The sequence below is a fragment of the Oncorhynchus nerka genome, linkage group LG13 (genome assembly GCF_034236695.1).
Source record: "Oncorhynchus nerka isolate Pitt River linkage group LG13, Oner_Uvic_2.0, whole genome shotgun sequence".
NCBI classification, from domain to species: domain Eukaryota; kingdom Metazoa; phylum Chordata; class Actinopteri; order Salmoniformes; family Salmonidae; genus Oncorhynchus; species Oncorhynchus nerka.
This window is the reverse complement of record NC_088408.1, coordinates 98,610,489-98,632,734: the sequence shown is the minus strand read 5'-3', so window position 1 is coordinate 98,632,734 and position 22,246 is coordinate 98,610,489. Positions and strand designations below refer to the sequence as shown.

The 22,246-nt window shown below is 48.3% G+C and overlaps 1 protein-coding gene across 1 annotated transcript in view; it reads left to right on the top strand.

Moving 5' to 3' along the window:
• The window catches only part of wdfy3 (WD repeat and FYVE domain containing 3), a 252,100-nt gene that overhangs the window by 210,359 nt on the left and 19,495 nt on the right, over positions 1-22,246 (top strand). Inside the window, 12 exon segments of the mRNA XM_065026907.1 lie at positions 1,496-1,656; positions 1,839-1,987; positions 3,458-3,528; positions 3,531-3,577; positions 3,839-4,005; positions 4,408-4,462; positions 5,887-6,006; positions 10,517-10,634; positions 10,976-11,082; positions 12,047-12,200; positions 19,729-19,820; positions 19,996-20,208. Of these exon segments, the coding sequence (XP_064882979.1) occupies positions 1,496-1,656; positions 1,839-1,987; positions 3,458-3,528; positions 3,531-3,577; positions 3,839-4,005; positions 4,408-4,462; positions 5,887-6,006; positions 10,517-10,634; positions 10,976-11,082; positions 12,047-12,200; positions 19,729-19,820; positions 19,996-20,208 (1,454 nt within the window).

The following is a 22,246-nucleotide window of genomic DNA, read 5'->3' as shown; positions in this document are numbered from 1 at the left end:
GGAAACTACAACTCCCTACTACATTGCACAGTTCAGGCTTCATCTGATTTACACTATACAGTGAATTCGGAAAGTATTCAGACCCCTTGACTTTTTCCACATTTTGTTACGTTACAGCCTTATTCTAAAATGGATTTAATAGTTTTTTTTCCCCTCATCAATCTACACACAATACTAAAAAAAAATGTTTGCCTTAATTTAACTAGGCAAGTCAGTTAAGAACAAATACTTGTTTTCAATGACGGCCTAGGAACAGTGGGTTAACTGCCTTAACTGTTAACTCAGGGATTTGATCTTGCAACCTTTCGGTTACTGGCCCAACGCTCTGACCAGTAGGCTACCTGCCACCCCATAATATCAAAGCAAAAAAAAATGTATATCACATAAGTATTTGGTTGAAGCACCTTTGTCAGCGATTACAGCCTCAAGTCTTGGGTATGACGCTACAAGCTTGGCACCACTGTATTTAGGGTGTTTCTCCCATTCTTCTCTGAAGATCCTCTCAAGCTGTCAGGTTGGATGAGGAGCGTCGCTGCACAGCTATTTTCAGGTCTCTCCAGAGATGTTCGATCGGGTTCAAGTCCGGGCTCTGGTTGGGCCACTCAAGGACATTCAGAGACTTGTCCCGAAGCCACTCCTGTGTTGTCTTGGCTGTGTGCTTAATGCCGCTGTCCTGTTGAAAGGTGAACCTTTCGCCCCAGTCTGAGGTCCTGAGCGCTGTGGAGCAGGTTTTCATCAAGGATCTCTCTGCACTTTGTTCTGTTAATCTTTCCCTCGATCCTGACTTGTCCCTGCTGCTGAAAAACAGTCCTTAGGTGTCTTTTGGCAAACTCCAAGCGGACTGTCACGTGCCTGTTACTGAGGAGTGGCTTCCGTCTGGCCACTCTACCATAAAGGCCTGATGGTGGAGGGCTGCAGAGATGGTTGTCCTTCTGGAAAGGTTCTCCCATCTCTGGAGGCTGTTATAGCAGTAAAAGGAGGGGGGGACCAACTCCATATTAATGCCCATTGATTTTAGAATGAGATGTTCGGCGAGCAGGTGTCCACATACTTTTGGTCATGTAGTGTATCTCAAAAGGGGGAAAAAAGGAACTAAATGGAATTCAAATAATTGAACCCGAAAGATGTTTAATCGCTCAGCACTACAACACACACACACACACTAGAGACATGAGACGAGTCATTCAACTATACTAGCTCTCATAGAGACTGTGAGGAAACTAAACTGCATGTATGACTGGTTTACTGCTTCTATCAAACATCAGTGGGGTAACTATTACCACTGTTAACGGTCCTCCTACACCAAGGTCATGTCAAATCAAAATCAAATTTATTTACAAAGCCCTTCTTACATCAGCTGATATCTCAAAGTGCTGTACAGAAACCCAGCCTAAAACCCCAAACACCAAGGTCATAGTTACTCACACACTTGTTTGGACACACATTTTTCAGGTTACATTTATGAAGAGCCAAATGTCCCCCCCCCCCCCTCCAGGTCTGGTGAAGGCCCCTCTGAAGAGGTCACGCTCCACCACGGACAGAGCCGATGAGGAACAAGACCTGCTCCAGGAACAGATCTTAGAGTCAGGAGGTCTGGACGAGGAACAGAGGACAGACAACACATCACTGCTACGACTACTGGAGGAGGGAGAGAAGGTAAGAGGACAGGGTGAGGAGGACTGACGGGGAGGAGGAGGAGGACTGACGGGGAGGAGGAGGAGGACAGACGGGGGGGGGGAGGGGACTGACAGGGAGGAGGACAGACAGGGTTTATTCTGCGTTTCTACCTAGCCTAAATGTTTGTAACCACGAATATACCCATTACGTTGTGTCACCAGATCCAACACATGTACCGGTGTGCGCGGGTGCAGGGTCTGGACACTAGCGAGGGGCTGCTCCTGTTTGGGAAGGAGCACTTCTATGTTATCGACGGTTTCACCATGACCGTCAGCAGAGAGATCAGAGACATCGAGACGCTGCCCGCCAAGTGAGTTCATTGACCTTTTTCTATATGAACACCTCACTTAACCCCCTTATTCACCCTTCATAACTAACACTCGTGATTCAACTAAACCGATAAGCTTCGTATTATTCGTTGAATCGTGCGCTTTTGATGGATCAGCTTTAATATTTCAAATGGATTGTGGCGTCTTTCAATGTGATTGTCTACATCATATCCAATCACCCATATGTTTTTTTGTGTTTTTTTATAAATATATATTATTTAAAATATATTTTCCTTTACTATTTTGCCCTAACCCTACCACCCCTCCCCTAAACCTACCACCCCTCCCTAACCCTACCACCCCTCCCCTAACCCTACCACCCCTCCCCTAACCCTACCACCCCTCCCTAAACCTACTACCCCTCCCCTAACCCTACCACCCCTCCCCTAAACCTACTACCCCTCCCTAACCCTACCACCCCTCCCTAACCCTACCACCCCTCCCCTAACCCTACCACCCCTCCCTAAACCTACCACCCCTCCCCTAACCCTACCACCCCTCCCCTAACCCTACCACCCCTCCCCTAACCCTACCACCCCTCCCTAAACCTACTACCCCTCCCCTAACCCTACCACCCCTCCCCTAAACCTACTACCCCTCCCCTAACCCTACCACCCCTCCCTAACCCTACCACCCCTCCCCTAACCCTACCACCCCTCCCCTAAACCTACCACCCCTCCCCTAACCCTACCACCCCTCCCCTAACCCTACTACCCCTCCCTAACCCTACCACCCCTCCCCTAACCCTACCACCCCTCCCCCCTAACCCTACCACCCCTCCCCTAACCCTACCACCCCTCCCCTAACCCTACCACTCCTCCCCTAACCCTACCTCCCTAACCCTACCACCCCTCCCCTAACCCTACCATTCCTCCCCTAACCCTACCACCCCTCCCCTAAACCCACTACCCCTCCCCTAACCCTACCATTCCTCCCCTAACCCTACCACCCCTCCCCTAACCCTACCACCCCTCCCCTAATGGGAGTAAACTAATGGACAACAACACTTAGGCCTCTACTTCCAACTTATACACAAACTATATACATTTTACGGACACAGTATATTTTACATTAGTTATCTTGTCTTTTTTGTAAAAATAAATTGTCCCACCCAATCTCCGAACACTATCCAGTTTTGATTTATATTTGCCATCAATACGGTGCGTTCAGGAAGTATTCAGACCCCTTCCCTTATTCCACATTTTGTTACGTTACAGCCTTATTCTAACATGGATGAAATAACAATTGTTCCTCATCAATCTACACACAATACCCCATAATGACATCACAATGCCCCAATAATGACATCACAATGCCCCAATAATGACATCACAATACCCAATAATGACATCACAATACCCCATATACATCCAGAAAGTTTAACTGGAAGGGGGGGCGGGGGGGGGTACTCAAGGAGAAGTTTGGGTTTTGACATGTCTCTCTGTCTCCAGTCTTCATGAGACCATCATCCCCAGAGGTGCGAGGCAGGGTCAGAGCCAGCTGAAGAGGACCTGTAGCATCTTCGCTACGAGGACATTAAGGAGGTCCACAAGAGACGATACCTGCTGCAGGTGAGCAGTGCACTAACTTGGTTCTGATTTGTTGCTTGTGACATGTTGATCAGTCTCAACTTGCTCACCTTGGTCATGTATATTAGGGTAAAACATGGCAAATCGTTTTGAGACAGAAAATGAGAAATATATCTTTACTTTGTTGGACAAGTTCCGGTATCCCTCCCTGTTTCTGTCTGTGCCCTAATTCCTTTGTGCCCTAATGAATCTGAACCTGAGCAACGAACACAACCCTTCTATAATGTTCTGTCTGTGTTCCAGCCCATGGCTGTGGAGGTGTTCTCAGGAGATGGGAGGAACTACCTGCTGGCCTTCCAGAAAGGAGTCCGTAACAAGGTGTACCAGAGGTTCCTCGCCGTGGTTCCCTCTCTGGCTGACAGCTCAGAGTCCGTCTCAGGACAAAGGCCCAACACCAGCGTAGAGCAGGGGTACCGTCTACCTTTCTGTAGATTCTATGTGATAATGTGTCTATGTTTTCATATTTTGTTAAATCTGTTGTGTATTTTATTTTTATTTAACCTTTATTTTTTTTGTTAAAAAAAATGAACCTTTTATTTAACCAGGCAAGTCGGTTAAGAACAAATTCTTCTTTTCAATGACGGCCTACTGGGGAACAACGACAGATTTGTACCTTGTCAGCTCGGGGATTTGAACTTGCAACCTTTCGGTTACTAGTCCAACACTCTAACCACTAGCCGCCTCTACACTCTAACCACTAGGCTACCTACCGCCTCTACACTCTAACCACTAGGATACCCTAGTTGCATGAATGTTTTCTATTGTAAATCCTTTTGTAAAAATCCTATTGTAAATCCTATGTTTCCCATCAGGTCTGGGCTACTCAGCACTCTGGTAGGAGAGAAATCTGTCACCCAAAGATGGGAGGTAAGTCTGTTTTTACCAGTTCTATTACCGTACGATCTCCTACCTGAGGACCGTGTTAGCAGTAGGTCTGACAGTAGTGTGTCCTCTGTGTTCCCTTCCATTGCGTGGAGAGATCAGGGACTATGGTGTCCTCTCTGTAGTGTGGAGAGATCAGTGACTATAGTGTCCTCTCTGTAGTGTGGAGAGATCAGGGACTATGGTGTCCTCTCTGTAGTGTGGAGAGATCAGTGACTATAGTGTCCTCTCTGTAGTGTGGAGAGATTAGTGACTATAGTGTCCTCTCTGTAGTGTGGAGAGATTAGTGACTATAGTGTCCTCTCTGTAGTGTGGAGAGATTAGTGACTATAGTGTCCTTTCTGTGTTTCCGTAGCGTGGAGAGATCAGTGACTATAGTGTCCTCTCTGTAGTGTGGAGAGATTAGTGACTATAGTGTCCTTTCTGTGTTTCCGTAGCGTGGAGAGATCAGTGACTATAGTGTCCTCTCTGTAGTGTGGAGAGATTAGTGACTATAGTGTCCTCTCTGTAGTGTGGAGAGATCAGTGAACTATAGTGTCCTCTCTGTGTTTCCGTAGCGTGGAGAGATCAGTGACTATAGTGTCCTCTCTGTAGCGTGGAGAGATCAGTGACTATAGTGTCCTCTCTGTAGCGTGGAGAGATCAGTGAACTATAGTGTCCTCTCTGTAGCGTGGAGAGATCAGTGACTATAGTGTCCTCTCTGTGGTGTGGAGAGATCAGTGACTATAGTGTCCTCTCTGTAGCGTGGAGAGATCAGTGACTATAGTGTCCTCTCTGTAGTGTGGAGAGATCAGTGAACTATAGTGTCCTCTCTGTAGTGTGGAGAGATCAGTGAACTATAGTGTCCTCTCTGTGTTTCCGTAGCGTGGAGAGATCAGTGACTATAGTGTCCTCTCTGTAGCGTGGAGAGATCAGTGAACTATAGTGTCCTCTCTGTAGTGTGGAGAGATCAGTGACTATAGTGTGAAGAGATGAGTGACTATAGTGTCCTCTCTGTAGCGTGGAGAGATGAGTGACTATAGTGTCCTCTCTGTAGTGTGGAGAGATCAGTGACTATAGTGTCCTCTCTGTAGCGTGGAGAGATCAGTAACTATAGTGTCCTCTCTGTAGCGTGGAGAGATCAGTAACTATAGTGTCCTCTCTGTAGTGTGGAGAGATTAGTGACTATAGTGTCCTCTCTGTAGTGTGGAGAGATCAGTAACTATAGTGTCCTCTCTGTAGTGTGGAGAGATTAGTGACTATAGTGTCCTCTCTGTAGTGTGGAGAGATCAGTGAACTATAGTGTCCTCTCTGTGTTTCCGTAGCGTGGAGAGATCAGTGACTATAGTGTCCTCTCTGTAGCGTGGAGAGATCAGTGACTATAGCGTGGAGAGATCAGTAACTATAGTGTCCTTTCTGTGTTTCCGTAGCGTGGAGAGATCAGTAACTTCCAGTATCTGATGCATCTCAACACCCTGGCTGGTCGCTCCTACAACGACCTGATGCAGTACCCTGTCTTCCCCTGGATCCTGGCTGACTACGACTCTGAGGTAACAACAGTTACATGACCCTATATAGACCCTGAGGTAACAACAGGTACAGGACCCTATATAGACCATGAGGTAACAACAGCTACAGGACCCTATATAGACCCTGAGGTAACAACAGGTACAGGACCCTATAGAGACCCTGAGGTAACAACAGGTACAGGACCCTATAGAGACCCTGAGGTAACAACAGGTACAGGACCCTATAGAGACCCTGAGGTAACAACATGTACAGGACCCTATATAGACCCTGAGGTAACAACAGGTACAGGACCCTATATAGACCCTGAGGTAACAACAGGTACAGGACCCTATATAGACCCTGAGGTAACAACAGGTACAGGACCCTATATAGACCCTGAGGTAACAACAGGTACAGGACCCTATATAGACCCTGAGGTAACAACAGGTACAGGACCCTATATAGACCATGAGGTAACAACAGGTACAGGACCCTATATAGACCCTGAGGTAACAACAGGTACAGGACCCTATATAGACCCTGAGGTAACAACAGGTACAGGACCCTATATAGACCCTGAGGTAACAACAGGTACAGGACCCTATATAGACCCTGAGGTAACAACAGGTACAGGACCCTATATAGACCCTGAGGTAACAACAGGTACAGGACCCTATATAGACCCTGAGGTAACAACAGGTACAGGACCCTATATAGACCCCGAGGTAACAACAGGTACAGGACCCTATATAGACCCCGAGGTAACAACAGGTACAGGACCCTATAGAGACCCTGAGGTAACAACAGGTACAGGACCCTATAGAGACCCTGAGGTAACAACAGGTACAGGACCCTATAGAGACCCTGAGGTAACAACATGTACAGGACCCTATATAGACCCTGAGGTAACAACAGGTACAGGACCCTATATAGACCCTGAGGTAACAACAGGTACAGGACCCTATATAGACCCTGAGGTAACAACAGGTACAGGACCCTATAGACCCTGAGGTAACAACAGGTACAGGACCCTATATAGACCCTGAGGTAACAACAGGTACAGGACCCTATATAGACCCTGAGGTAACAACAGGTACAGGACCCTATATAGACCCTGAGGTAACAACAGGTACAGGACCCTATATAGACCCTGAGGTAACAACAGGTACAGGACCCTATATAGACCCTGAGGTAACAACAGGTACAGGACCCTATATAGACCCTGAGGTAACAACAGGTACAGGACCCTATATAGACCCTGAGGTAACAACAGGTACAGGACCCTATATAGACCCTGAGGTAACAACAGGTACAGGACCCTATATAGACCCCGAGGTAACAACAGGTACAGGACCCTATATAGACCCCGAGGTAACAACAGGTACAGGACCCTATATAGACCCCGAGGTAACAACAGGTACAGGACCCTATATAGACCCTGAGGTAACAACAGGTACAGGACCCTATATAGACCCTGAGGTAACAACAGGTACAGGACCCTATATAAACCCTGAGGTAACAACAGGTACAGGACCCTATATAGACCCTGAGGTAACAACAGGTACAGGACCCTATATAGACCCTGAGGTAACAACAGGTACAGGACCCTATATAGACCCTGAGGTAACAACAGGTACAGGACCCTGGGGTAACAACAGGTACAGGACCCTGAGGTAACAACAGGTACAGGACCCTATATAGACCCTGAGGTAACAACAGGTACAGTACCCTATATAGACCCTGAGGTAACAACAGGTACAGGACCCTATATAGACCCTGAGGTAACAACAGGTACAGGACCCTATATAGACCCTGAGGTAACAACAGGTACAGGACCCTATATAGACCCTGAGGTAACAACAGGTACAGGACCCTATATAGACCCTGAGGTAACAACAGGTACAGGACCCTATATAGACCCTGGGGTAACAACAGGTACAGGACCCTGAGGTAACAACAGGTACAGGACCCTATATAGACCCTGAGGTAACAACAGGTACAGGACCCTATAGAGACCCTGAGGTAACAACAGGTACAGGACCCTATAGAGACCCTGAGGTAACAACAGGTACAGGACCCTATAGAGACCCTGAGGTAACAACATGTACAGGACCCTATATAGACCCTGAGGTAACAACAGGTACAGGACCCTATATAGACCCTGAGGTAACAACAGGTACAGGACCCTATATAGACCCTGAGGTAACAACAGGTACAGGACCCTATATAGACCCTGAGGTAACAACAGGTACAGGACCCTATATAGACCCTGAGGTAACAACAGGTACAGGACCCTATATAGACCATGAGGTAACAACAGGTACAGGACCCTATATAGACCCTGAGGTAACAACAGGTACAGGACCCTATATAGACCCTGAGGTAACAACAGGTACAGGACCCTATATAGACCCTGAGGTAACAACAGGTACAGGACCCTATATAGACCCTGAGGTAACAACAGGTACAGGACCCTATATAGACCCTGAGGTAACAACAGGTACAGGACCCTATATAGACCCTGAGGTAACAACAGGTACAGGACCCTATATAGACCCCGAGGTAACAACAGGTACAGGACCCTATATAGACCCTGAGGTAACAACAGGTACAGGACCCTATAGAGACCCTGAGGTAACAACAGGTACAGGACCCTATAGAGACCCTGAGGTAACAACAGGTACAGGACCCTATAGAGACCCTGAGGTAACAACATGTACAGGACCCTATATAGACCCTGAGGTAACAACAGGTACAGGACCCTATATAGACCCTGAGGTAACAACAGGTACAGGACCCTATATAGACCCTGAGGTAACAACAGGTACAGGACCCTATATAGACCCTGAGGTAACAACAGGTACAGGACCCTATATAGACCATGAGGTAACAACAGGTACAGGACCCTATATAGACCCTGAGGTAACAACAGGTACAGGACCCTATATAGACCCTGAGGTAACAACAGGTACAGGACCCTATATAGACCCTGAGGTAACAACAGGTACAGGACCCTATATAGACCCTGAGGTAACAACAGGTACAGGACCCTATATAGACCCTGAGGTAACAACAGGTACAGGACCCTATATAGACCCTGAGGTAACAACAGGTACAGGACCCTATATAGACCCAGAGGTAACAACAGGTACAGGACCCTATATAGACCCCGAGGTAACAACAGGTACAGGACCCTATATAGACCCTGAGGTAACAACCGGTACAGGACCCTATATAGACCCTGAGGTAACAACCGGTACAGGACCCTATATAGACCCTGAGGTAACAACAGGTACAGGACCCTATATAAACCCTGAGGTAACAACAGGTACAGGACCCTATATAGACCCTGAGGTAACAACAGGTACAGGACCCTATATAGACCCTGAGGTAACAACAGGTACAGGACCCTATATAGACCCTGAGGTAACAACAGGTACAGGACCCTGGGGTAACAACAGGTACAGGACCCTGAGGTAACAACAGGTACAGGACCCTATATAGACCCTGAGGTAACAACAGGTACAGTACCCTATATAGACCCTGAGGTAACAACAGGTACAGGACCCTATATAGACCCTGAGGTAACAACAGGTACAGGACCCTATATAGACCCTGAGGTAACAACAGGTACAGGACCCTATATAGACCCTGAGGTAACAACAGGTACAGGACCCTATATAGACCCTGAGGTAACAACAGGTACAGGACCCTATATAGACCCTGGGGTAACAACAGGTACAGGACCCTGAGGTAACAACAGGTACAGGACCCTATATAGACCCTGAGGTAACAACAGGTACAGGACCCTATATAGACCCTGAGGTAACAACAGGTACAGGACCCTATAGAGACCCTGAGGTAACAACAGGTACAGGACCCTATATAGATTAAACTGGTCTGGTCTTGTTCCTTGTAAATGTAGTGGGATTAAATTGACCTGGACTGGTTTGGTTCCTGTAAATGTAGTGGGATTAAATTGACCTGGACTGGTTTGGTTCCTGTAAATGTAGTGGGATTAAACTGGTCTGGTTTGGTTCCTGTAAATGTAGTGGGATTAAACTGACCTGGACTGGTTTGGTTCCTGTAAATGTAGTGAGAATAAATTGACCTGGTCTTGTTCCTTGTAAATGTAGTGGGATTAAATTGACCTGGTTTGGTTCCTGTAAATGTAGTGGGATTAAACTGACCTGGACTGTTCTGGTTCCTGTAAATGTAGTGGGATTAAACTGGTCTGGTCTGGTTTGGTTCCTTGTAAATGTAGTGGGATTAAACTGGTCTGGTTTGGTTCCTGTAAATGTAGTGGGATTAAACTGGTCTGGTCTTGTTCCTTGTATATGTAGTGGGTTTAAACTAGTCTGGTCTTGTTCCTTGTATATGTAGTGAGAATAAACTGACCTGGTCTGGTTTGGTTCCTGTAAATGTAGTGGGATTAAACTGATCTGGTCTGGTCTTGTTCCTGTAAATGTAGTGGGATTAAACTGACCTGGACTGTTCTGGTTCCTGTAAATGTAGTGAGAATAATTTGACCTGGTCTGTTCTGGTTCCTAGGAGTTGGACCTAAACAACCCACGGACGTTCCGTAACCTGTCTAAACCAATGGGAGCCCAGACAGACGACAGGCTGACCCAATACAAGAAGAGGTTCAAGGACTGGGAGGACCCTACCAGTAAGACACGTTTGACCAATCTGTTTGTGTATTGTAATGTTTAATTATAGGTCATTGGGACCATACCCTGGGACCATAACATCGTATTGTAAAATATCTCTCTCTCTCCCTCTCCTGTCTCTCTCTCTCTCTCTCTCTCTCTCTCTCTCTCTCTCTCTCTCTCTCATTCTCTCTCTCTCTCTCATTCTCTCTATTTCTCTCTCTCATTCTCTCTATTTCTTTCTCTCTCTCTCTCTCTCTCTATTTCTTTCTTTCTCTCTCTCTCTCTCTCTGTCTCTCTTTCTCTCTCTCATTCTCTCTATTTCTTTCTTTCTCTCTCTCTCTCTCTCTCTCTCTCTCAGGTGAGACCCCGGCGTATCACTACGGTACACACTACTCCTCAGCCATGATCGTGGCGTCCTACCTGATCCGCATGGAACCTTTCACTCAGATCTTTCTCAGGCTTCAGGTAAGACTCCACCCACACCGTCCCAGACTCCACCCACACCGTCCCAGACTCCACCCACACCGTCCTAGACTCCACCCACACCGTCCCAGACTCCACCCACACCGTCCCAGACTCCACCCACACCGTCCCAGACCCCACCCACACCGTCCCAGACCCCACCCACACCGTCCCAGACTCCACCCACACCGTCCCAGACTCCACCCACACCGTCCCAGACTCCACCCACACCGTCCCAGGCTCCACCCACACCGTCCCAGGCTCCACCCACACCGTCCCAGGCTCCACCCACACAGTCCCAGGCTCCACCCACACCATCAGACTCCACCCACACCGTCCCAGGCTCCACCCACACCGTCATAGACTCCACCCACACCGTCATAGACTCCACCCACACCGTCCCAGACTCCACCCCCATCACCTGTATGATCTGGAATGTTCAGAGTATTCCAAGAGGTCCCAAGCACTGAACGTTGAGGAACCCCAAATGTAACTTTGGTATTTTCAGAGGATTCATATGGTAGTTAGCTACAATGCAGTGTGGCCAATTTGTTGTGAAGGTTTCTGTATCTGCAGTGGATTTAATTGGCATCCATGTTTACAAAAAGTTTATTTCTCATCGCATGGTGATAAGGTTAGGGGGTTGTCTGTTTGTCTTTGGCTGCGTGATAGTGGCATATTCAGGCTACATCAGAGTTGTTTTTCCCCCCCTGATATTAACCAGAGATAGTAAACAGCCTGTGTTGAGTGTGGTTTGAATACCAATGATGACCTTTCCTCTCCGGGAGATGTGTGTTGGTGGAGACGATGCCTGAATTGTGTGTCCTGTTTCTAACGTGTGTACGTGTGTTTTGCCTCTGTGGGTCTGTTTGCGTGTCTGCTTCCATGCCTCTCTCTGTGTGTGTGTGTGTGTGTGTGTGTGGTTGTGTGTGGTTGTGTGTGTGTGCCTGTGGGTCCCCCCCTACAGGGAGGTCACTTTGACCTGGCTGACAGGATGTTCCACAGCGTGCGTGAGGCCTGGCTCTCTGCCTCCAAACACAACATGGCCGACGTCAAGGAGCTCATCCCGGAGTTCTTTTACCTGCCAGAGTTCATGCTCAACTCTAACAACTTTGACCTGGGTACGTCTGTCTCTGTCTGTCTGTCTGTCTGTCTGTCTGTCTGTCTGTCTGTCTGTCTCTCCTCTCTCTCAACTAACGACTTTGGCCTACTGTAGGTATACAGGGCATTCGGAAAGTTTTCAGAACCCTTGACTTTTTCCATATTTTGTTACGTTACAGCATCATTCTAAAATTGATTAAATGTTTTTTTTTTTTTTTCATCAATCTACACACAATACCCCATAATGACATCACAATACTCCATAATGACATCACAATACTCCATAATGACATCACAAGACCCCCATAATGACATCACAATACTCCATAATGACATCACAAGACCCCCATTATGACATCACAATACCCCATAATGACAAAGGAAAAACAGGTTTTTAGAAAATGTTGCACATTTCTTAAAAATAAAAAATGACATTTACATAAATATTCAGACCCTTTACTCAGTACTTTGTTGAAGCACCTTTGGCAGCGATTACAGCCTCGAGTCTTCTTGGGTATGACGCTACAAGCTTGGCACCACTGTATTTAGGGAGTTTCTCCCATTCCTCTCTGCAGATCCTTTCAAGCTCTGTCAGGTTGGATAGGGAGCGTCGCTGCACAGCTATTTTCATGTCTCTCCAGAGATGTTCGATGGGGTTCAAGTCCGGGCTCTGGCTGGGCCACTCAAGGGCATTCGGAGACTTGTCCCAAAGCCACTCCTGCGTTGTCTTGGCTGTGTGTTTAGGGTCGTGGTCCTGTTGGAAGGTGAACCTTCGCCCCAGTCTGAGGTCCTGAGCAGGTTTTCATCAAGGGTCTTTGCTCCGTTCATCTTTCCCTCGATCCTGACTAGTCTCCCAGTCCCTGCCCCTGAAAAACATCCCCACAGCACGATGCTGCCACCACCATGCTTCACCGTAGGGATGGTGCCAGGTTTCCTCCAGACGTGACGCTTGACATTTGGCCAAATAGTTCAATCTAGGTTTCATCAGACCAGAGAATCTTGTTTCTCATGGTCTAAGAGTCTTTCGGTGGGTTTTTGGCAAACTCCAAGCGGGCTGTCATGAGCCTTCTACTGAGAAGTAGCTTGCGTCTGGCCACTGTAGCATAAAGGCCTGATTGGTGGAGTGCTGCAGAGATGGTTGTCCTTCTGGAAGGTTCTCCCATTTCCACAGAGGAATTCGGGAGCTCTGTCAGAGTGACCATCCGGTTCTTGGTCACCTCCCTGACCAAGGCCCTTCTCCCCCGATTGCTCAGTTTGGCCGGGCGGTCAGCTCTAGGAAGAGTCTTGGTGGTTACAAACTTCTTCCATTTAAGAGTAATGGAGGCCACTGTGATCTTGGGGACCATCAATGCTGCAGAAATGTTTTGGTACCCTTCTCCAGATCTGTGCCCCGACACAATCCTGTCTCGGAGCTCTACGGACAATTCCTTCGACCTCATGGCTTTGTTTTTGCTCTGACTTGCACTGTCAACTGTGGGACCGTATATAGACAGGTGTGTGCTTTTCCAAATCATATCAAATCAATTGAATTTACCACAGGTAGACTCCCATCAAGTTGTGGAAACATCTCAAGGATGATCAATGGAAACAGGATGTACCTGAGCTCAATTTCGAGTCTCATAGCAAAGGGCCTGAAAACGTACATTTGAAGTCAGAAGTTTACATACACTTAGGTTGGAGTCATTTAAACTCGTTTTTCAAATTTCTTGTTAACGAACTATAGTTTTGGCAAGTCGGTGAGGACATCTACTTTGTGCATGACACAAGTAATATTTCCAATAATTGTTTACAGACAGATTATTTAACTTATAATTCACTGTATCACATTTCCAGTGGTTTAGAAGTTTACATACACTAAGTTGACTGTGCCTTTAAACAGCTTGGAAAAATCCAGAAAATGATGTCATGGCTTTAAAAGCTTTTGATAGGCTAATTGACATCATTTGAGTCAATTGGAGGTGTACCTGTGGATGTATTTCAAGGCCTACCTTCAAACTCAGTGCCTCTTTGCTAGACATCATGGGAAAATCAAAAGAAATTAGCCAAGACCTCAGAAAATAAATTGTAGACCTCCACAAGTCTGGTTCATCCTTGGGAGCAATTTGCAAATGCCTGAAGGTACCACGTTCATCTGTACAAACAATAGTACTCAAGTATAAACATCATGGGACCATGCAGCTGTCATACCACTCAGGAAGGAGACGCATTCTGTCTCCTAGAGATGAACGTACTTTGGTGCGAAAGTGCAAATCAATCCCAGAACAACAGCAAAGGACCTTGTGAAGATGCTGGAGGAAACAAGTATCTTTATCCACAGTAAAACGAGTCCTCAATCAACATTACCTGAAAGACTGCTCAGCAAGGAAGAAGCCACTGCTCTAAAACAGCCATAAAAAAGCCAGACTACGGTTTGCAACCTGATGAAACAAAAATACAACTGTTTGGCCATAATGACCATCGTTATGTTTGGAGGAAAAAGGGGGAGGCTTGCAAACTGAAGAACACCATCCTAACCGTGAAACACGGGGGTGGCAGCATCATGTTGAAGTACAGAAGAATAAGGAAAAGAAAAGGACAACAAAGTGAAACCTCTAAAGAAACAAGAGACCATAATACAAGAAACAGCACTATAGAGAGATAGAACAACAACAACGCAGCCACTGCCAGCTAGCCTACTTCAGCAGTACTGTATCATTTGAATTATTTTAGTCAATAAGATTCCTGCTACGTAAGCTTAACTTTCTGAACATTCGAGACGTGTAGTCCACTTGTCATTCCAATCTCCTTTGCATTAGCGTAGCCTCTTCTGTAGCCTGTCAACTATGTGTCTGTCTATCCCTGTTCTCTCCTCTCTGCACAGACCATACAAACGCTCCACACCGCGTGGCCGCGGCCACTCTAATCTGGTGGTCCCAGCGCGCACGACCCACGTGGAGTTCCAGGTCTCCGGTAGCCTTTGGAACTGCCGATCTGCGGCCAACTAGCCAGAGTTCATCTCAGCCTATGCCTCCCTCCAGTCCCTCGACTTCTTGGCACTGACGGAAACATGGATCACCACAGATAACACTGCTACTCCTACTGCTCTCTCTTCGTCCGCCCACGTGTTCTCGCACACCCCGAGAGCTTCTGGTCAGCGGGGTGGTGGCACCGGGATCCTCATCTCTCCCAAGTGGTCATTCTCTCTTTCTCCCCTTACCCATCTGTCTATCGCCTCCTTTGAATTCCATGCTGTCACAGTTACCAGCCCTTTCAAGCTTAACATCCTTATCATTTATCGCCCTCCAGGTTCCCTCGGAGAGTTCATCAATGAGCTTGATGCCTTGATAAGCTCCTTTCCTGAGGACGGCTCACCTCTCACAGTTCTGGGCGACTTTAACCTCCCCACGTCTACCTTTGACTCATTCCTCTCTGCCTCCTTCTTTCCACTCCTCTCCTCTTTTGACCTCACCCTCTCACCTTCCCCTCTACTCACAAGGCAGGCAATACGCTCGACCTCATCTTTACTAGATGCTGTTCTTCCACTAACCTCACTGCAACTCCCCTCCAAGTCTCCGACCACTACCTTGTATCCTTTTCCCTCTTGCTCTCATCCAACACTTCCCACACTGCCCCTACTCGGATGGTATCGCGCCGTCCCAATCTTCGCTCTCTCTCCCCCGCTACTCTCTCCTCTTCCATCCTATCATCTCTTCCCTCTGCTCAAACCTTCTCCAACCTATCTCCTGATTCTGCCTCCTCAACCCTCCTCTCCTCCCTTTCTGCATCCCTTGATTCTCTATGTCCCCTATCCTCCAGGCCGGCTCGGTCCTCCCCTCCTGCTCCGTGGCTCGACGACTCATTGCGAGCTCACAGAACAGGGCTCCGGGCAGCCGAGCGGAAATGGAGGAAAACTCGCCTCCCTGCGGACCTGGCATCCTTTCACTCCCTCCTCTCTACATTTTCCTCTTCTGTCTCTGCTGCTAAAGCCACTTTCTACCACTCTAAATTCCAAGCATCTGCCTCTAACCCTAGGAAGCTCTTTGCCACCTTCTCCTCCCTCCTGAATCCTCATCCCCCCCTCCTCCCCTCTCTGCAGATGACTTCGTCAACCATTTTGAAAAGAAGGTCGACGACATCCGATCCTCGTTTGCTAAGTCAAACGACACCGCTGGTTCTGCTCACACTGCCCTACCCTGTGCTCTGACCTCTTTCTCCCCTCTCTCTCCAGATGAAATCTCGCGTCTTGTGACGGCCGGCCGCCCAACAACCTGCCCGCTTGACCCTATTCCCTCCTCTCTTCTCCAGACCATTTCCGGAGACCTTCTCCCTTACCTCACCTCGCTCATCAACTCATCCCTGACCGCTGGCTACGTCCCTTCTGTCTTCAAGAGAGCGAGAGTTGCACCCCTTCTGAAAAAACCTACACTCGATCCCTCCGATGTCAACAACTACAGACCAGTATCCCTTCTTTCTTTTCTCTCCAAAACTCTCGAACGTGCCGTCCTTGGCCAGCTCTCCCGCTATCTCTCTCAGAATGACCTTCTTGATCCAAATCAGTCAGGTTTCAAGACTAGTCATTCAACTGAGACTGCTCTTCTCTGTATCACGGAGGCCCTCCGCACTGCTAAAGCTAACTCTCTCTCCTCTGCTCTCATCCTTCTAGACCTATCGGCTGCCTTCGATACTGTGAACCATCAGATCCTCCTCTCCACCCTCTCCGAGTTGGGCATCTCCGGCGCGGCCCACGCTTGGATTGCGTCCTACCTGACAGGTCGCTCCTACCAGGTGGCGTGGCGAGAATCTGTCTCCTCACCACGCGCTCTCACCACTGGCGTCCCCAGGGCTCTGTTCTAGGCCCTCTCCTATTCTCGCTATACACCAAGTCACTTGGCTCTGTCATAACCTCACATGGTCTCTCCTATCATTGCTATGCAGACGACACACAATTAATCTTCTCCTTTCCCCCTTCTGATGACCAGGTGGCAAATCGCATCTCTGCATGTCTGGCAGACATATCAGTGTGGATGACGGATCACCACCTCAAGCTGAACCTCGGCAAGACGGAGCTGCTCTTCCTCCCGGGAAGGACTGCCCATTCCATGATCTCGCCATCACGGTTGACAACTCCATTGTGTCCTCCTCCCAGAGCGCTAAGAACCTTGGCGTGATCCTGGACAACACCCTGTCGTTCTCAACTAACATCAAGGCGGTGGCCCGTTCTTGTAGGTTCATGCTCTACAACATCCGCAGAGTACGACCCTGCCTCACACAGGAAGCAGCGCAGGTCCTAATCCAGGCACTTGTCATCTCCCGTCTGGATTACTGCAACTCGCTGTTGGCTGGGCTCCCTGCCTGTGCCATTAAACCCCTACAACTCATCCAGAACGCCGCAGCCCGTCTGGTGTTCAACCTTCCCAAGTTCTCTCACGTCACCCCGCTCCTCCGCTCTCTCCACTGGCTTCCAGTTGAAGCTCGCATCCGCTACAAGACCATGGTGCTTGCCTACGGAGCTGTGAGGGGAACGGCACCTCAGTACCTCCAGGCTCTGATCAGGCCCTACACCCAAACAAGGGCACTGCGTTCATCCACCTCTGGCCTGCTCGCCTCCCTACCACTGAGGAAGTACAGTTCCCGCGCAGCCCAGTCAAAACTGTTCGCTGCTCTGGCCCCCCAATGGTGGAACAAACTCCCTCACGACGCCAGGACATCGGAGTCAATCACCACCTTCCGGAGACACCTGAAACCCCACCTCTTTCAGGAATACCTAGGATAGGATAAAGTAATCCTTCTCACCCCCCCCCCTTAAAAGATTTAGATGCACTATTGTAAAGTGGCTGTTCCACTGGATGTCTTAAGGTGAACGCACCAATTTGTAAGTCGCTCTGGATAAGAGCGTCTGCTAAATGACTTAAATGTAAATGTAAATGTAATGTTGTGGGGGTGCTTTACTGCAGGAGGGACTGGTGCACTTCACAAAATAGATGGCATCATGAGGCAGGAGGCAGGAAAATGATGTGGATATATTGAAGCTACATCTCAAGACATCAGTCAGGAAGTTAAAGTTTGGTTACAAATGGGTCTTCCAAATGAACAATGACCCCAAGCATACTTCCAAAGTTGTGGCAAAATGGCTTCAGGACAACAAAGTCAAGGTATTGGACTGGCCATAACAAAGCCCTGACCTCAATTCCATAGAACATTTGTGGGCAGAACTGAAAAAGCGTGTGCGAGCAAGGAGGCCTACAAACCTGACTCAGTTACACCAGCTCTGTCAGGAGGAATGGGCCAAAATTGGAAGTCTACGAACTGAAACTTTTGACCCAAGTTAAACAATTTAAAGGCAATGCTACCAATTGAGTGTATGTAAACTTCTGACCCACTGGGAATGTGATGAAAGAAATTAAAGCTGAAATATATAATTCTCTCTACTATTATTCTGACATTCTTAAAACAAAGTGGTGATCCTATCTGACCTGAGACAGGGAATTTATACAATAATTAAATGTCAGGAATTGTGAAAAACAGAGATTACATGTATTTGGCTAAGGTGTATGTAAACTTCCGACTTCAACTGTATGTAATTAAGTTATTTCTGTTTTTTGTTTGGAATAAATTTGCTAAAATTTCTACATCTGATTTCGCTTTGTCATTATGGGGTATTCCGTGTAGATTGATGAAAAAATTGATCCATTTTAGAATAAGGCTGTAAGGAGCCTGAATACTTTGCACTGTCAGTCAGTCTGTCTCCTCTCTCTACTCTCAACTCCATCAACTTTCACCTAGATACATCAGGACTCTAGCTCTGTTCTCTGCCATCTTTATCTCAACTCTGACCTTAGTACATCAGGACTCTAGCTCTGTTCTCTGCTATCTCTCTCTCAACTCTGACCTAGATACCTCAGGACTCTAGCTCTGTTCTCTGCTATCTCTCAACTCTGACCTAGATACATCAGGACTCTAGCTCTGTTCTCTGCTATCTCTCTCTCAACTCTGACCTAGATACATCAGGACTCTAGCTCTGTTGTCTGCGATCTCTCTCTCAACTCTGACCTAGATACATCAGGACTCTAGCCCTGTCTCTGCTATCTCTCTCTCAACTCTGATCTTAGTACATCAGGACTCTAGTTCTGTTCTCTGCTATCTCTCTCTCTCTCTCAACTCTGACCTAGATACATCAGGACTCTAGCCCTGTCTCTGCTATCTCTCAACTCTGACCTAGATACAGCAGGACTCTAGCTCTGTCCTCTGCTATCTCTCTCTCAACTCTGACCTAGATACATCAGGACTCTAGCCCTGTCTCTGCTATCTCTCAACTCTGACCTAGATACAGCAGGACTCTAGCTCTGTCCTCTGCTATCTCTCTCTCAACTCTGACCTAGATACATCAGGACTCTAGCTCTGTTCTCTGCTATCTCTCTTTTGTTTTTGTTTCTCTTTCTGTATGTCTCTTTCTATCTCTCCGTCTCCTTCTCTCTCACAATAGATCTTGCTAACACTTCGTAGTAACACGTTTAGAAAATTGTTTTTTAAAAAAAGAGTTGCCTTGATGTGTGGTTAATGTTTTAACAGGTGCCAAACAGAATGGGATTCGACTAGGAGACGTCCTTCTGCCTCCATGGGCCAAGGGAGACCCCCGAGAGTTCATCAGAGTCCATCGACAGGTGGGTACCAATCTACTGTATAGGTGTGTCAGGAGGTAAGACAATGGTGTTGTACAGTATATGCCAACATCGTCTGACGATGTCATCCCTCCAAGTCTCGTTCATTACTCAAACAAACGTGAGGAAGCCTGGCGATGTAGGCTGGCGCCCCAACCTACTGTGTGTCTGTCTCTAGGCTCTGGAGTGTGACTACGTATCGTCTCACCTCCATGAGTGGATCGACCTGATCTTTGGCTTCAAGCAGCAGGGTCCTCCTGCGGTGGAGGCGGTCAATGTTTTCCACCACCTGTTCTACGAGGGCCAGGTGGACATCTACAACATCAACGACCCCCTCAAGGAGACCGCCACCATCGGGTTCATCAACAACTTCGGACAAATCCCCAAACAGGTATCATATTAACATAAAACAATATACCAATATAAGACAGGTATCATATTAACATATAACAATATACCAATATAAGACCAGTATCATATTAACATATAACAATATACCAATATAAGACCAGTATTATATTAACATATAACAATATACCAATATAAGACAGGTATCATATTAACATATAACAATATACCAATATAAGACCAGTATTATATTAACATATAACAATATACCAATATAAGACCAGTATCATATTAACATAAAACAATATACCAATATAAGACCAGTATCATATTAACATATAACAATATACCAATATAAGACCAGTATCATATTAACATATAACAATATACAGAGCAGGTGAGTGAGGGCTGGTAGGGGACAGAGCAGGTGAGTGAGGGCTGGTAGGGGACAGAGCAGGTGAGTGAGGGCTGGTAGGGGACAGAGCAGGTGAGTGAGGGCTGGTAGGGGACAGAGCAGGTGAGTGAGGGGTGGTAGGGGACAGAGCAGGTGAGTGAGGGCTGGTAGGGGACAGAGCAGGTGAGTGAGGGCTGGTAGGGGACAGAGCAGGTGAGTGAGGGGTGGTAGGGGACAGAGCAGGTGAGTGAGGGGTGGTAGGGGACAGAGCAGGTGAGTGAGGGGTGGTAGGGGACAGAGCAGGTGAGTGAGGGCTGGTAGGGGACAGAGCAGGTGAGTGAGGGGTGGTAGGGGACAGAGCAGGTGTGTGAGGGGTGGTAGGGGACAGAGCAGGTGAGTGAGGGTGGTAGGGGACAGAGCAGGTGAGTGAGGGGTGGTAGGGGACAGAGCAGGTGAGTGAGGGGTGGTAGGGGACAGAGCAGGTGAGTGAGGGGTGGTAGGGGATGTGAAGAGGGGACAGAGCAGGTGAGTGAGGGCTGGTAGGGGACAGAGCAGGTGAGTGAGGGGTGGTAGGGGACAGAGCAGGTGAGTGAGGGGTGGTAGGGGACAGAGCAGGTGAGTGAGGGGTGGTAGGGGACAGAGCAGGTGAGTGATGGGTGGTAGGGGACAGAGCAGGTGAGTGAGGGGTGGTAGGGGACAGAGCAGGTGAGTGAGGGGTGGTAGGGGACAGAGCAGGTGAGTGAGGGCTGCTAGGGGACAGAGCAGGTGAGTGAGGGGTGGTAGGGGATGTGAAGAGGGGACAGAGCAGGTGAGTGAGGGCTCGTAGGGGACAGAGCAGGTGAGTGAGGGGTGGTAGGGGACAGAGCAGGTGAGTGAGGGGTGGTAGGGGATGTGAAGAGGGGACAGAGCAGGTGAGTGAGGGCTCGTAGGGGACAGAGCAGGTGAGTGAGGGGTGGTAGGGGACAGAGCAGGTGAGTGAGGGCTGGTAGGGGATGTGAAGAGGGGACAGAGAGCAGGTGAGTGAGGGCTGGTAGGGGATATGAAGAAGGGACAGAGCAGGTGAGTGAGGGCTGGTAGGGGATGTGAAGAGGGGACAGAGCAGGTGAGTGAGGACTGGTAGGGGACAGAGCAGGTGAGTGAGGGCTGGTAGGGGATATGAAGAGGGGACAGAGAGCAGGTGAGTGAGGGCTGGTAGGGGACAGAGCAGGTGAGTGAGGGCTGGTAGGGGATATGAAGAGGGGACAGAGAGCAGGTGAGTGAGGGCTGGTAGGGGATATGAAGGGGACAGAGAGCAGGTGAGTGAGGGCTGGTAGGGGATGTGAAGAGGGGACAGAGAGCAGGTGAGTGAGGACTGGTAGGGGATGTGAAGAGGGGACAGAGCAGGTGAATGAGGGCTGGTAGGGGATATGAAGAGGGGACAGAGCAGGTGAGTGAGGGCTGGTAGGGGACAGCAGGTTAGTGAGGGCTGGTAGGGGACAGAGCAGGTGAGTGAGGGGTGGTAGGGGACAGAGCAGGTGAGTGAGGGCTGGTAGGGGACAGAGCAGGTGAGTGAGGGGTGGTAGGGGACAGAGCAGGTGAGTGAGGGCTGGTAGGGGATGTGAAGAGGGGACAGAGCAGGTGAGTGAGGGCTGGTAGGGGACAGAGCGGGTGAGTGAGGGCTGCTAGGGGATGTGAATAGGGGACAGAG